Source organism: Heptranchias perlo, chromosome 7 (assembly GCF_035084215.1).
Source record: "Heptranchias perlo isolate sHepPer1 chromosome 7, sHepPer1.hap1, whole genome shotgun sequence".
Taxonomy (NCBI): Eukaryota; Metazoa; Chordata; class Chondrichthyes; order Hexanchiformes; family Hexanchidae; genus Heptranchias; species Heptranchias perlo.
The window spans coordinates 58449457-58465844 of NC_090331.1; the positions used below are offsets into that span (position 1 = coordinate 58449457).

A 16388-nucleotide genomic window follows, 5' to 3' on the forward strand; every position below is an offset into this window, starting at 1 on the left:
AATTACTGTTGCATATAGGTAAACACCACACCCAGTTGCACATAGCAAGGTCACACAAACAAATGAGATGAACAGTCAGGTTAGTCTGTGTTTTGGTGGTACTGGCTGACAATACATTTAATCTCTGCCACAAGATTTCACATCAAAAAAGGTGCATAATTAAAAGTTGTGGAACTGGACAAACAAGGCTTTCAGTGACTTCTTTACAGTGTTCAGTACTAGTGAGACATACACTGCCCCGGTAGGAGGCCTAGTTCTTATACGTAAACAGAACATCCATAATATGGAATAAAAACAGAAAATGCTGGAAACACGCAGAAAGTCAGCCAGCATCTGTCCAGAGAGAAACATAAGGTTAAAGTTTCTGGTCAATGAGCTTCCGTCAGAATTAGTAAACAATTTTACAACACCAAGTTATAGTCCAGCAATTTTATTTTAAATTCACAAGCTTTCGGAGGCTACCTCCTTCGTCAGGTGAACGATGTGAAAATGAAATCCTCGAGATGAAATCGCATTTATAATTCACAGAACAATGCTTGGTGAGTACAAACACCTCGCTATGGCCATCCCCACACCTCCACTACTCGCCTTTAAACAGCCACCCAACCTCAAACAGACCATCGTTCGCAGCAAATTACCTAGCTTTCAAGAGAACAGCGTCCACGACACCACACAACCCTGCCACGGTAACCTCTGCAAGACATGCCAGATCATTGACACAGATACCACCATCACACGAGAGGACACCACCCACCAGGTACATGGTTCATACTCCTGCGACTCGGCCAACGTTGTCTACCTCATACGTTGCAGGAAAGGATGCCCCAGAGCATGGTACATTGGCGAGACCATGCAGACGCTGCGACAACGGATGAACGGACACCGCGCAACAATCGCCAAACAGGAGGGTTCCCTCCCAGTCGGGGAACACTTCAGCAGTCATGGACATTCATCCACCGACCTTCGGGTAAGCGTACTCCAAGGCGGCCTTCGAGACACACGACAACGCAAAATCGTCGAGCAGAAATTGATAGCCAAGTTCCGCACCCATGAGGACGGCCTCAACCGGGATCTTGGGTTCATGTCACGCTACACGTTACCCCACCAGCGAACAAATGTTATCTGTTTTTAATATAACGGGTCAGTTGCTGTCTTTTCTATGTTTCTACCTCTCTATCTCTGTTTTTTTTTGTTTGTTGTTTTTTTTTTGGTGATTTGTATATTCTGTGAGACCTGGCAGGTAACACCTGTCTGTCTGCACACTGATTGCCTTGGCAACGGGCAGTTGAAAAAACTGTCTGTACTCACCAAGCATTGTTCTGTGAATTATAAATGCGATTTCATTTCGAGGATTTCATTTTCACATCGTTCACCTGACGAAGGAGGTAGCCTCCGAAGGCTTGTGAATTTAAAATAAAATTGCTGGACTATAACTTGGTGTTGTAAAATTGTTTACAATTGTCAACCCCAGTCCATCACCGGCATCTCCACGTCAGAATTAGTGGCCACATAATGATTACATTTTGAGATCATCGAGCAATCAAAAGTTGTGAGGACTAGAACAAAAATATTTGATTTTAGGAAGATAAACATCAATGGAATAACAGATTGAATTAAAAGAAATTAACTGGGGCATAAATTTTTGGAATAATCAGTCAGGTAAGATCGTGGAGTCAAAAACATTAGAAGTGTTCAAAATGTAATTGAATGCTAGGCTTGGTGAATTCAAGTGCTGGAAGGCCGAGCTTATATTTTTGCAATTCCAGCATAAATAAAAGTAAGTTACCACATTAACACTTTTAATTCATACTTATCTCTGAATAAAGCAGAAATTAATTTGTTTTGTTCTACTTGATGGGGAGTTTAAATTATAAATTATTTTCATAGTTATTTTTTAGAGATCTAAATTTCAAACATAATTTTTGGCATTCGTTTCATATAAGCTTGACTTTCCACCTCATACACAGCAGTCAGTAAACTCCCAGAAACGGCAGATACCCGGTGCAATGCAATCAGGTCTCCATCATTTCCCTGGGGATTCTGTTGGTTTTCCCTAGATATTACAGCGGAAGACCAACAGAATCCCCAAGGAATTCCAAGACACTTCTGATTTACTGTGACCAATATCAAGGGAAATCTGCTAGTAACATTAAAAGAATAAAGAGGAAATTCTAAAAGATAAAAGTTAAAATATTAAATGAGTATTTCCTAGAAGAATCTGTCAAAGAGGATAACACTAACTTGCTATACAATTTTTGCACTACACCCAATATCCTCGAGGAATCAGAAATCAGTGTAGCAGAAGTACTCAATAAATTGAAGGGATTTAAGACTAACAAGTCCCTTGGGCCAGATGGCATAGCCTAGAATTCTGAAGGAGACTAGAGAGGAAATTTGCAGACCAATGACAATATCATGAAGTACATTTTTGTCAGCACCTATTTTTAAAAAGGATGACATATTAGACTTCGACAGTCTCAGCTTCATTGATCTAATAGCAACATGCAAAATAATGGAAATTATCTTAAGGAGCAACCTGGAAAAATACATGGAAAGCAAAACTCTAACAAGAAATAGCTATCATGGATTTAGAAGGGAATGATTCTCTGTGACAAACCTCCTTGACTTCTTTGCTGTTACGATAAAACAGATTGTGAAATTCCCTATGGCATTGTTTATTCAGACTTTAAATTTTTCACAAAGTTCTACATGAAAGACAACTAAATAACTTAAAACCATGGAATGCAGGGTAGAATATACTACAGGATAATAAGTTGTTTCATAAAATAGGAAGCGGGTCTTAGAGAGAGGCACGATGCCAAGCTGGGGGTAAGCATTGCACGGATTCCCTTGGGTCCAGAGCTCAGACTAACTTAAAGTAATTCCTCCACCAGAGCCCTGAAAGAGCAAACCATCAGCATCCTGAAGCAATAGTTCCACTACTTGGATAGGTCTGGAAGCGTCTTGCAGTACAGCCTCCAGAGAATCTCCAGAATTGTCGTTGTGTGCTGCATGCTTCATAACTTTGCCCTGCAAAGGGAATAACCCATCAAATCACCTGCGGAGGAAGATGTGGAGCCGGAGAAGCACGAAGAACACAAGGACATAAAGGGTGCCGAGGAAGAGCAAGGCCCACAAATCCTGACAACTGCAAGAGCTGTTCAATAACAGATCATTGAAAAGTGCTTCAGCTATATCATCCTTACTTCCCTGCATGAGCAGTCCGTCTCCTCCTTAGAACTGCACTCACTCCAAACACCAGCATGCGTATTTCTGTCAAATCACAATGCCTGGTCAACAAATACTCACCAAACAAAATCTGCACAAGAACTCCATTTAAAAACTGTTAGTTTCAAATAATACAAACTTATCCAATACAAATGATCATCCTGGTGCAGGCCCCTTGCACCTGTCTTAGGTGCTCTCCTACCTGCTCTAGTACTCCTGCAAGGTGCTACCCCAGTGGCTTCAGCATGGGAGGTGGAAGGATACTGTGTCTCTGATGGGGGCATTTGAGATGGCCGTAGTCAGCAATCTTGTGAAGCTTGGACCAGGCGGTACCCGGCTGCAGACTACAGCACCTTGGCTATTGCCAGGGTAGTCTGGTCCAGCTGGCTTCCTAGCACCAGTACAGCTATTGGTCGAGGTGGTGGCTGGGGAGCAGGCATGCTATCCTCCTGAGAGGGGACAGCATGTGCCTTTCCCATGACGCCATTTGCCACTCGCATGGGGCTGCACCTCAGCACTTGCGCTGATCTGCACGAGGGATGAAATGCTTCAAAGCCCCTATTCATGTTTTTTCACAAGCTTTGCAAGTTTGTGGAGATGGTGGAGTCCAGAGGCTGAATGACACCTCTATGAGCTTCAATCAAAGCTGTCAGTATTGGCCAAGGGTTCCGCTGCAGCATGCATAGAGCTGACCACTTGTTTTGTTGCTTCGATGCCATGCACGAGGACCCCGCACAAGTTAGAAGTAGATTACACTATGGTGTGGAAGCTCCGTGGCAGGGAGTTCAATTCATCGAGCAATTGCTGGTGCACAGCTATAATTCTTCTTTTAAAGGCTGGGCCCTGGAAGTCCTCATCTGTGCCCTATGTAGCAGAGCTAGGATGCAAGCTCGCCCTCTGGACACCTGTGTCGTCATTTCTCTCACCTTTGCTCCTGTTCACCTATGCTCAGTAAATCACCAAGTATAGGCCTCTCTAATTGACTCTACAATACGCAGGGTCCCAATTTTTGAGATGATGCTTGCAAGGGTTAGAGAGTTATGGGGCACCCTCCGGAGGTTTGTCCTTTTCCTCCACTACAGCTAGGCCCAAGACTTGCAATGGTTCTGGAAAGAGGGGAGATGGACAAGGGTTAACACTTAGTGGCAAGGGAAAACAGCAGCAGATGAGTGACAGCTCTGTGCACCAAGTTGGCATGCAGAGTGTGAGAGGGAGAGAGTTCAGTCTCAAGAAAAAAAGGGGAAGATCACCAAACACCCTCCAGGACATATCCTCCATCCTCACCATGCTTCATGCCCTCCCTCTGCCAATAATCTCCATGGCTGCCTCCTCCATTGGTTTGCTTAGCTGGTGTCACTCCTGCGGTTCTTGATATCTCCCTCCTGTCTTCTGCCAATAAGAAAAGTGGAAATGTGTTAGTGTGTGGACTGTTAAAGGGATGTGAAGATGTCTGTGGCAGCTTAACATAGTGTGCAAGGTGAGAGAAAGAAGCAGCATGTGTGGGGAAGGGGGCAGCAATTTGGTCAGCCTGTCTTGGCAACTTGTTAAACACCTCACATCCATTGTCTTGGGATGTCTTTGATTCCAGGGGCTCAGCCACGTTTCTCTGGCAAAGGCTTTCCCCTTGGGTTATAAACACAGGGAAATAAAAACAGGCAGAGTAACCAACAGTCAGGTTCTTAAACAGAAAGCTGCGAAGGCAAACTTTCACCAAGCTCAGAAGGTTAGAGTGCAGGAAGGTAGTTAGAAGTTATTTTGTTCAGGTCAAGCAAGACAACCCACTGATGTGAGAAAGTGTTGCATCTTCATTATTTTACATTGTTACACAAAGACAAGTTGTACTGATTGAATTAAGTGAGTCCAATCATACGGTTGCTCTATACGTATACTTGCTGTGGAATAAATTAACTTAATTCTGTATCTCGCCTCATTTCAAGTATTTTCTCGGTCCATCTTCAAAAGACGTACGTGGGGCATGCGCAAAAGGCATAAATATCCATTTGAGAACACTGCTGGGGGGGGAGGGGGGTAATATTGTTACACCCTGGGTTGCACTACCGTACAGTTAGATAGAGCTTTAAGCACAGAGCTTGGTGAGAGTTGGGTGAATCGGCTCAACGGAGTGATGACGGAAATTTGGGGTGAGTGGGAATTCGGTGCAGAGAGGGAAGGAGGTGCTAAGTAATTTAAACCAAAGGGCAACAGTAAATAAGTAAATATCTAAATAATCAGAGTAATTCATTAGATTTAAGGGGATAAAATTAAATTAATTAAATAAGGAGAGAATAACATTAAAGGGATTTGAATTGCATTAAATAAAAATCTGGCATACATAACTAAATGACATATCATATATAACGTAAGCGACATATGGCTTAAAAGTCTATCTACTTACGTTTATATATAAACATAAGTAGATAAGACTTTTAAGCAAAATGATGGGACAGCTGAGATCCGTCGTCTGCAATTCCTGGGTCATGTGGGAATGCCAGGACGCTTCATGTGGCCTGGATAACCACGTGTGTAGGAAGTGCCTCCAGTTGCTCGAACTCAAGCTCAAGGTTTCTGTTCCTGAGCTTGAGGAATAGCTGGTGTCATGGCAGGGCATATGGGAGGCTGAGAATTTCCTAGAGTGCACGTTCCAGGAGGTAATCACCCCGCAGCTAGAGAGTTCAGGAGGATAGTAAGTGGGTGACCATCCAGCACGGAAGGAAGATGCAGGCAGTGCAGGAATCCTCTGCGAGTGTGGCATCTCAAACCGGTTTTCAGTGCGGGTGACGACACCTCGGGGGAGTGCAGTCTAGAGCACATCCACGGCACTGTGGGGAAAGTGACTGCACAGGGGGACACAGCAAAGTGTAGAAATGCAGTGGTCATAGGGGATTCGATAGTCAAGGGGATAGACAGGTGTTTCTGCAACCGCCAATGTGAGTCTTGCATGATGTGTTGCCTCACCGGTGCTAGGTAAAGGACATTCTGCACTTAACAGTTGCAGAATATTTTGTGGGGGAGGAAGGGGAACAGCTAGAAGTCATGCTATATGTTGGAACCAATGACATAGGTAGGAAAAGGGTTGAGGTCCTACAGACAGAGTTTCAAGAGCTAGGGAGGAAGTTAAAGAGCAGGACCACAAAGGTAGTAATATCTGGATAATTTCCAGTGCAATGTGCTAGTGAGTATAGGAGCAATAAGATAAGATAGGTTAACGCATGGCTGGAGAAATGGTGCAGGAGGGAGGGCTTCAGATTCCTGGGGCATTGGGACCAGTTCTGGGGCAGGAGGGACCTGTACAAGATGAACCGGTTGCATCTCAACAGGGCTGGTACCTTTCCTCACAAGGAGGTTAACTAGTGGGGGAGGTTCAAATTAATTTGGCAGGTGGAGGGGCATCTGGATGAAGCATTAGAGAGGAGATACAAGGTGCACAGAGGACAAGGAATGACAAACAGCATTAGAATAAATAGTTCAGAAATAGGAGGGATCAGACAAGGGGGAAATGCGAGGCAGACTAAGATGAGTTTAGAGTGCACATGCGTAAATGCACGGAATGTGGTAAATAAGGTTGGTGAGCTGCAGGCTCAAGTAACCACATGGGACTACGATTATAGTGGCAATAATGGAGACCTGGCTCAAACAAGAGGAGGAATGGGCACTTAATATTCCTGACTACAATGTATTCAGGAAAGGTGGGAAGGAAAAAAAAAATGGGGGGGTTGGCAGTAATGATCAAAGAAACTATTACAGCACTAGAAAGGGATGATGTACTTGAGGGTTCAAAGACAGAATCTATTTTGTCAGAATTAAGGAACAATAGAGAAGCTATTACATTGCTCAGAGTATACTATAGGCCACCAAAGGAGATAGAGGAGCAAATTTGCAGGTAAACTGCAGAAAGATACAAGAATTTTAGAGTAATGATAAGGATGATTGAAGTCCCCCATTATGTAGACTGGAAAAATAACAGCGTTACGGGCAAAGAAGGAGAGGAATTCCTGAAATGTGTACAAGAGAATTTTCTTGATCAGTATGTTTCCAGCTCAACAAGGAAGGAGGTAGTGCTGGATCTCGTTCTGGGGAATCAAGTGGAGCTGTATCAGTGAGGGAACATTTGGGAAACAGTGATCACAATATCATTAGGTTTAGTGTAGTTATGAAGGACAAGGATAAATCAAATATGAAAATACTCAACTGGAGGAGAACAAATTTCAGTGAGTTAAAAAGGGATCTTGCCCAGGTGGATTGGAATCAAAAATTGGTAGGCAAAACAGTAATTGAACAATGGGACGCCTTCAAGGAAGAGTTGGTTCGGGTACAGAGTAGACACATCCCTATGAGGGGGAAAGGAAGAGCATCCAAAGCTAGAGCTCCCTGGATGACGAAAGATAAAGAGATTAAAATGAAACAGAAAAATAAGGCTTATGACAAATATAAGGTTCATAATACAGTAGAGAGCCAGGCTGAATACAGAAAGGATAGAGGAGATCTAAAAAAAAGGAATAAGAGGGGCAAAGAGAGAGTATGAGAATAGATTAGTGGCTAACATAAAAGGTAACTCAAAAATCTTTTATAAACATATAAATAGTAAAAGGATGGTTAAAAAAGAGTGGGACAGATAAGGGCCAAAAAAAATCTTCTTGTGGAGGCAAAGGGCATGGCTGAGGTACTAAATGAATACTTTGTGTGCATTTTCAATCGAAAAGAGGATGTGCCATTGTAGCAGTAAAAGGAGGTAGTAGCGATATTGGATAGGATAAAAATAGATGAAGAGGAGGTACTTAAAAAAATGGCAGTACTCAAAGTAGAAAAGTCACCCAGTCCAGATGGGATGCATCCTAGATTAGTGGGAAGTAAGGGTGGAAACTGCGGAGGCACTGGCCACAATCTACCAATCCTCTTTAGATATGGGGATGGTGCTGAAGGACTGGAAGATTCCAAATGTTACACCTCTGATCAAAAAAAGGGAGAGGGATAAACCCAGCAATTACAGGCCAGTCAGCCTAATGTCAGTGGTGGGGAAACTTTTAGAGACAATAGTCTGGGACAAAATGAATTGGCACTTGGAAAGTATGGGCTAATAAATGAAAGTCAGCAAGGATTTGTTAAAGGAAAATAGTGTTTGACTGACTTGATTGAGTTCTTCGATGAAGTAACGGAGAGGGTTGATAAGGGTAGTGCGGTTGATGTGTATATGGACTTTCAAATGGCATTTGATAAAGTACCACATAATAGACTTGTTAGCAAAACTGAAGTGGGATTAAAGGGACAATGGCACCATGGATACAAAATTGGCTAGGGGAAAGAAAGCAGAGAGTAGTGGTGAAGTTGTTTTTCAGACTGGAGGGAAGTGTGCCGTGGTGTCCCCCAGGGGTAGGCGTTGGGACCACTGCTCTTTCTGATACATATTAATGACCTGGACTTGGGTATACCGGTATAATTGCAAAGTTTGCAGGTGACACGAAACTCGGAAATGTAGTAAACAGTGAAGAGGATAGTAACAGACTTCAGGAGGACGTAGACAGACTGGTGAAATGGGCAGGCACATGGCAGATGAAATTTAACACAGAGAAGTTTGAAGTGATTCATTTTGGTAGGAAGAATGAGGAGAGGCAATATAAACTAAATGGTACAATTTTAAAAGGGGTGCAGGAACAGAATGATCTTCGGGTGCATGTACACAAGTCTTTGAAGGTGGCAGAACAAGTTGAGAAGGCTGTTAAAAAGTTATACAGGATCCTTGGTTTTCTTTATAAATAGAGGCATAGAGTAGAAAAGCAAAGACGTTATGCTAAACCTTTATAAAACACTAGTTTGGCCCCAGCTGGAGTATTGCGTCCAAGTCTGGTCACCATACTTTAGGAAGGATAACAAGGCCTCAAAGGGTGCAGGGGAGATTTACTAGAATGGTACCAGGGATGAAAGACTTCAGTTACATGAAGAGATTAGAGATTGTGGGGTTGTTCTCCTTAGAGTATGCAAGGCTAAGGGGAGATTTGATAGGGCTGCTCAAAATCATGAAGTATTTCGATAGAGTAAACAAGGAGAAAATGTTTCCAGTGGCAGAATGGTCAGTAACCAGAGGATGGAGATTTAAGGTAACTGGCAAAATAACCAGAGGTGACATGAGGAAAACATTTATTTTAAACACAGCTAGTTATTATGATCTGGAATGCACTGCTTGAAAAGGTGGTGGACGCAGATGCAATCATAACTTTCAAAAAGGAACCAGATAAATACTTGGAGTGGAAAAATTTGCAGGGCTATGGGGAAAGAGCAGGGGAATGTGACTAATTGGATAGCTCTTTCAAAGAGCTGGCACAGGCACAATGGGCTGAATGGGCTGAATGGCCTCCTTCTGTGCTGTGTCATTCTATGATTCATAAACATAAAATGATTAGATCATTTACAGGAGTGACTAGCACTGCTGTGTCTGAAAGAATATTTACGGTAAGATGCAAATTTGGAACAACTGTATTCAGTTCTGGTCATTATGCTCAAAAAATATACATGCACTGGAGAGAATGTAGGGAACAACAATATTGATTCCAAATATAAAATTGACAGGCTATGAGGAAAGATTAAAGAAACTTAGGCTCTTCAGACTAGGAAAAAATGGTTAAGGTGAGACCTCTTCAAGATATATAAAATATTAAATAGTATAGACAATCTAAAAGTAGACCATTTTAACTGAAGCCAGGCGAGTAATGCGGCAAATATGACAAAATTCCCTGACTTCTTTAAGGATGATGTGGGGATGCCAGTGATGGACTGGGGTGTACAAATGTAAGGAATCTTACAACACCAGGTTATAGTCCAACAGTTTTATTTGAAAATCACAAGCTTTCGGAGGCTTTCTCCTTCGTCAGGTGAGTGTCAAGATTAATTGAAAATTACCGCATATATAGTCATAGAACAATGCCTGGTGATTACAGATAATCTTTCCAACTGCCCGTTATCAAGGTCATCAAATGAATTGAATAGTGTTCAGACAGAGAAACCTTAGATACCCCAGACAACTGAATATACAAACGGCCAGAACCAAAGACAGAGAGGGAGAGAGAAAGAGAAACATCCGAAAGGAAGAGAGAGAGAATGACCAGTTGTATTAAAAACAGATAGCTTTTTTTTTCCCTTGTGTGCTTACACCATCTGCAGCACGTGAGTCAGAAAAGATTGTGGGCTGAGGAAGAAGTGGGAAGCGTGAAGGAGGATAGGTATGCAGAGACCTTCATTATCAATACCTCCAGCACCGTCAGTGGCCACGGCTTCAGCGACGACCCGTCCAACGATGGACAGAACTGACTCCTTCATGGGGGTGAGGACATGTAGGTGGGCCTGTCCTCCCCCAGGTCTTTCCTGCTGCCTAGTGTTGTGCATCACCCTCTCCTGCAAGAAAGAAGTGTGTCAGAGTGTCCTGCAAGATGTTTGGTTGATGTGGCTGTCATGGTTGAATAGCTGTCTGTGTGTGTGACCTGTGAGCTGTGGGTGTACGGCTTGCAAGAGTGGTAATATGTGAGGGTGAGATGTAGCATCTGATTTGAAGAGTTGCATACTGATTGAAACAGTTTGTTAGTAGGTGTGTGACAGGGGATGTAGTGCGTGGAGCAGTGGATAAGGCTAGTAATGCAGTTGGTAGGATATACCACATGACAGTTGAACTCACTCGCTTTGACCACTCATCTCAAATCATTGAACTTCTTTCTACGCTGCATCCATGTGCATGGTGCGATGCTCCAAGCTTTGACCTCGTCCGCCACAGCCTCCCACTGCTCTTCAGCATATGTCTGGAGGGCCTCCTGCTCCCCCACCCCCCGTGGATGTAGGATTTTTTTTTATTTGTTCATGGGATGTGGGCGTTGCTGGCGAGGCCGGCATTTATGCCCATCTCTAATGCCTTCGAGAAGGTGATGGTGAGCTGCCTTCTTGAACCGCTGCAGTCCGTGTGGTGAAGGTTCTCCCACAGTGCTGTTAGGAAGGGAGTTCCAGGATTTTGACCCAGCGATGATGAAGGAACTGCGATATATTTCCAAGTCTGGATGGTGTGCGACTTGGAGGGGAACGTGCAGGTGGTGTTGTTCCCATGTGCCTGCTGCTCTTGTCCTTCTAGGTCGTAGAGGTCGCGGGTTTGGGAGGTGCTGTCATAGAAGCCTTGGCGAGTTGCTGCAATGCATCCTGTGGATGGTATACACTGCAGCCACTGTGCGCCGGTGGTGAAGGGAGTGAATGTTTAGGGTGGTGGATGGGGTGCCAATCAAGCGGGCTGCTTTGTCCTGGATGGCCCTCTGTCTGTCCACCTCTTCCACCAAGGCCTCTAGTGCACCGTCCGAGAATCTTGGTGCATGCCCTCTCCCAGGCGCAATCATTCTTCAACATCGTCCAGCACTTCCAAAGGACTTCCTGCAGCCACAGTACACCTCCCCTTAAGTAGAGCTAGCCACTCCCGATATCGAGGCCTGCTGGTGAGTGCAGCCAATCAACAGCGAACGTTACGTGCTGCCTGCATCGCAACCAATGGGCACGGGTTAATCGCGCACCACAATCCCAGCACTTTTGGGGGTTATCCAACATAACCCCCAAGTTCTTCCTTTTTTTTAAGCCAGTAAAGTAAGACGAGAGAACAAATTTGAATTAATGGGAAGTACATTTAAAACATATATTATGATAATTTTTTTTACACAAGGAGTAATAAATGTTAGGAACAAAAAAAGCATTAGGGACATTCAAAATGCAGCTGATTGCGCTAATGGGAAAGTTGAGGTATTTTGAGGGATAATGGGACCAACAGCCCTTCGTGCATTATTTGGGAAGGATTCGAGTCCCATCTGTTCTTGAATAGAATTTGGGTACATCTCTTAAATATATTATTTATTTAAGATTCTTTAGTAGCCCTCTACTTTTGTTGTTCCTTTAAAATAAGTCAATTTAATTATAAGGAATAACTATAATCTCCTTCAACTGAATTTTAGGAAATAAAAATGATCCCCTTCCTAGAGTAAGCAACTACAAGCATGACCAGCATGTATTAAAAATAGCACTGGTAATACTCAGTCATTAAACTGAGGTGCAACAAACACATAATGGATCACTGCAGGTTGAAACATTACTGTAAGCTGAGGCCTTGTCTGAATCAATCTTGGCACATCTGTCTGATGTAGACCGTAAACAGGATTAGTGTCGGATTTATCTGCTTGATGCTAATTGTGTTCGCAGCTCTTGCACATGTCCACTTTTTGTTTAAAAAAAGGCTCATAAAAATGTTGTTTGATACCCAAAACTCTTTTTATGCAAGTGACAAAATACGTGTACACTTTGGCATAACATGGGTATTCCGCAATTCTTTAGGCATTTAGAACTATTTCTTTGTCTAATCCACTAAAAATAGAAAATTCTGTTTGAATTTACCATGAACTGCTTTAAAAAAGATGTAAATATAAATGTGAATAAACTTTAATTTTCAACACAAATTGGATTTATATTTATACACCCTTTCATATAAATACTTATGACTGCCCAATCAAAACACACTAGGACACCAGAAGATTATCTTTATGATAGCAAACTCAGCATAAAAGAACTTGTATCTAAGAACTTTATATTCTACATGGGGATTTCCTGCGATGTTGCGCATGGCTATCAGCCAGGGCTCAGGGCAGGGTCCCAGGAAACAAACTGAATTATTTTTTTTAATAGCAAGCCAGAACTGCCAGCAGCAAGGGCGTCACTTCGCTGGGCAGTGGGATCACACATGTGGAGAGGCCTGAAGCACTGTACATTTGTCACAGGGAGAGAAGGAACTTCCATTTTACGACTACAAAACTGAACCTTAGCCTTCCACACGAGTACTCTGCATACTGTCGGGCAGCTTTTTTGTTCTCTATAATCGGTCTCTGTTTATTTCAGGAATGGGAGTCAACAGTCTGTAGTTAAAGCAATTGCTTTGTTTAGTGTCTCAGATAATTTCATCAAGGTCAAACCAACACTGCTTGCACTGTTCTGACAAAGGGTCATCAACCTGAAACATTGGGCCCGATATTAGGAAGGAGGTGGGTTGCCAGCAGTGGGGTCGACTGGGCGCGTGGGTTCCCCACGCAATCATAAGTAAATTGAAGCCACTTACCTTGGCTTCCAGGTATCGCGCTGGAAAGCTGCGCAGTGGGCGGACTGCGCACCCGCATCATAGGCTGTCAGCTGGAGGAGCCCTATTTAAAGGGGCAGTCCTCTACTGACTGATGCTGCAGAAAGGAGCCAAAATTACAGCATGGAGCAGCCCACGGGGAAGGCTGCTCCCAGGTTTAATGATGCCTCACTCCAGGTCCTACTGGACGGGGTGAGGAGGAGGGGGAGGACAGAGATCTTCCCCCCAGCGGGTGGGAGGAAGCGGTCTGCCTCTGCCACCAAGAAAGCCTGGCTCAAGGTGGCAGAGGAGGTCACCAGCACCACCAACATATCACGCACCTGCATACAGTGCAGGAGACGCTTCAATGACCGAAGTAGGTCAGCCAAAGTGAGTACACTTACTCATTCCCCTACACTCCGTCTGCCACATCACCGCCCCCACCCCACATCTCTTTCTGCACTGCCAACACTACTCTATCACATCACTCCTCACACCCACTCAAAGCTCATCCTCATCTTAACTGCACTTACTCACCTCACCAGTACTCATCCCACCACTACCACTCAACCCAATCCTCATACAATCTCATGGCTCTATCTCATACTCACCCTCTCATGCATCTCTTTCACGGTCAGCCTCACCCAACCTGCCACTACCTGTGCTGCAGCAACAGGGCATGCATCACATGTGTAGTAGGAAGCATAAGGCAAATGTGTCGTGAGCATGAAGGGGATGCACAAGGGTGTTTGAGGGTTTGTCATGGTTTTTACTTAGATTTAATTTCTGATCAACTCACATTACATATTATATTGTCACCACTACTGCCACATCTTGGCCATTCTTGACTGGCTTGTGCAATAATTCCCTTTCATGAGGTTCTCCATGAACACCCTCGATGCCACCCATTGGGTTCACCCTACAGTGGGTGTATGTGTAGTTGCGCGACTACTTTGTGCAGGTGCCTGTTGCGCAGCACTGTGTTGTGTAGCTCCACGTGGCGGAGGTGGACGGCAGGCCTGGCGAGGCTGGTGATGTTGCTCGTCCTCCAATGGAGTGATGAATGTAGCAATGGAAACCCACCCACCCACCCCATCCTGATGGTGTGAATGTGAGGGGGTCCACAAAGTAGGTAAATGTGTTTGGAAAGCAGAGATTTTAGGGTATGATGCAATAATTTGGAGTGTGGAGACAACGGTGTGGTAGGCAAAATTTTGTCTGAGGTGACAGAGTGCCCTGCTGCAATGAATGAGGGTTTACCCCGCACCTGTTAAATGGACCTTTGCAGCTGCCACTGGCTGCTGGCTGCAACACGTCTGTTTAAACAGAGAATATTTTCCCCAGCATGGGAAACACACTCTGCGTAGTCCAAAATCCAAATCCTCCCAAATTCTCCAACTAATGAGGTCTGTAAACGACCTCAAGTACCCAGATAATGATCTTAAATAGGATCCCGCCGGCTTTGATTGCTGGTGGGATTCCCGCATTTGGGGGCTGCGCGCGCACCGATTCGCGTCTTTGGGGAACCCGGAAGTGGGCGGGTTGGAGCCGGGCTCTGGACCCGCTCCGGGAATCCCCAATTTTAGGAGCCCCCCCCCCGCCACGAATGCACCTGCTCGGCCACCCGAAAATTGACCCCATTAACTCTCTCTCTTACTCCACAGATGCTGCCTGACTTGCTGAGTATTTCCAGCATTTTCTGGTTTTATTTCAGATTTCCAGCATCTGCAGTATTTTGCTTTTGACTGCCAGTTTTAAATCTCAAAAGGAAGACTATGAAGTTCATAAAATAGTCACTTTCTCAGGAAACCAAAAAGAACAGATATATCACCTGAGATGCATAAATGAAAGTACACAAATCATGTTATAGCTATTCATTATAAATAAAGGTTTTTCCTTTCAATTTAAATAGCTAAACAATATTTTGCCTTACATACGAAATTGACAGGCAGAAAAAGACCTGCTGGTCCATCAAGCCTGCACCACACATATGATGGCTGAAGCATCATGATTAATGATGACTACCATTTCTTCTATGCTTCATGGTTAGAGGTATGAAATATAATTTGTATAATTTTTGTTCAAAACAATATAATTCTTAACATTTGTTTTTAAAAGAGACTTCTTATAGCAGCTCCTTACCTAGAAAGTAAAATGGGCAGAATATCCCATTAGTTTAGGTTTTCATAGTGGCAACCAAGCGTTTAAAACTTGTATCCTTCCTTTTTTTCCAAATATATCTGCAATAGGACTTGGGGCAACTAAATGCTTCTACTTAAATTAAAAAAGATGTTTATTCAGAACCTCCCTCCAAATTTGAACAATATATCACTATGTCTGCCAGTGCTTAGAGTTCTCTTCCAGATATCCATATATAGAAAGAAATGCAGCTACTCTAACCGTTTAGAATATATTGTTTTTAAATTAAACAATGGTAGAATGTCAGTTGTCACAGGTGGGTGGAAGGCTGAAGGGCATCAGGAGTGAAGGGCAAGCTGAATGAAACAAATTCTAGGAAAGCAGCAACATTCAAGCCCCAGGTTTCTGAGAGGATAGGACTTGGGGGCAAAACCTATTGGACTCATTTCCAAGAGGACATGGGCATTTCTAGGGCAAGTATAATAATCTTCTTATGGATAATGTAATTTGTGTGTTTAGAATGTTAGCAATCTTAATCATAATACTAATTCAAGTTATTGATCAAATAAGATATGGCCAAAAGGACTTTCAAAAATGTTGAGTGATTTCATCGGGTTTCCTTCTCCTCTGTGCCAGTTTGCTTTATTGGTAACTGTTTGCTCCCTATTGATTTTTGATTGGCAATTTTTGGACCTGCTTCCTACTTGCTCGCTGGTTTCCTACCTGTTCAGTTGTAACTTGTTGTCTTTAGTATGAATACGACATGTGAACCTATCAGGTTCATTTACTACCCGTTCATTTTAATGGAAGGAAAATTCACAGCTGGCAAGTGCAAAAACAGGAAACCCTGGCCATGTCATAGCTCCCATGGTGTTGCTCATATCAAGACAGAAGAAACACTGTTTTATAA

General features: G+C 43.5%; 1 protein-coding gene across 3 annotated transcripts in view; it reads right to left on the reverse strand.

The window, feature by feature from the left end:
* The window catches only part of cerkl (ceramide kinase-like), a 157482-nt gene that overhangs the window by 96432 nt on the left and 44662 nt on the right, over window positions 1-16388 (reverse strand). The window contains exon 2 of one of the 3 annotated variants that reach the window (XM_067987668.1): window positions 4513-4617. The exons of the other annotated variants lie outside the window; for them this stretch is intronic. Within the exon in view, the coding sequence (XP_067843769.1) occupies window positions 4513-4617 (105 nt within the window). The remainder of the gene's footprint in view (window positions 1-4512; window positions 4618-16388) is intronic. 3 annotated transcript variants of the gene reach the window in all.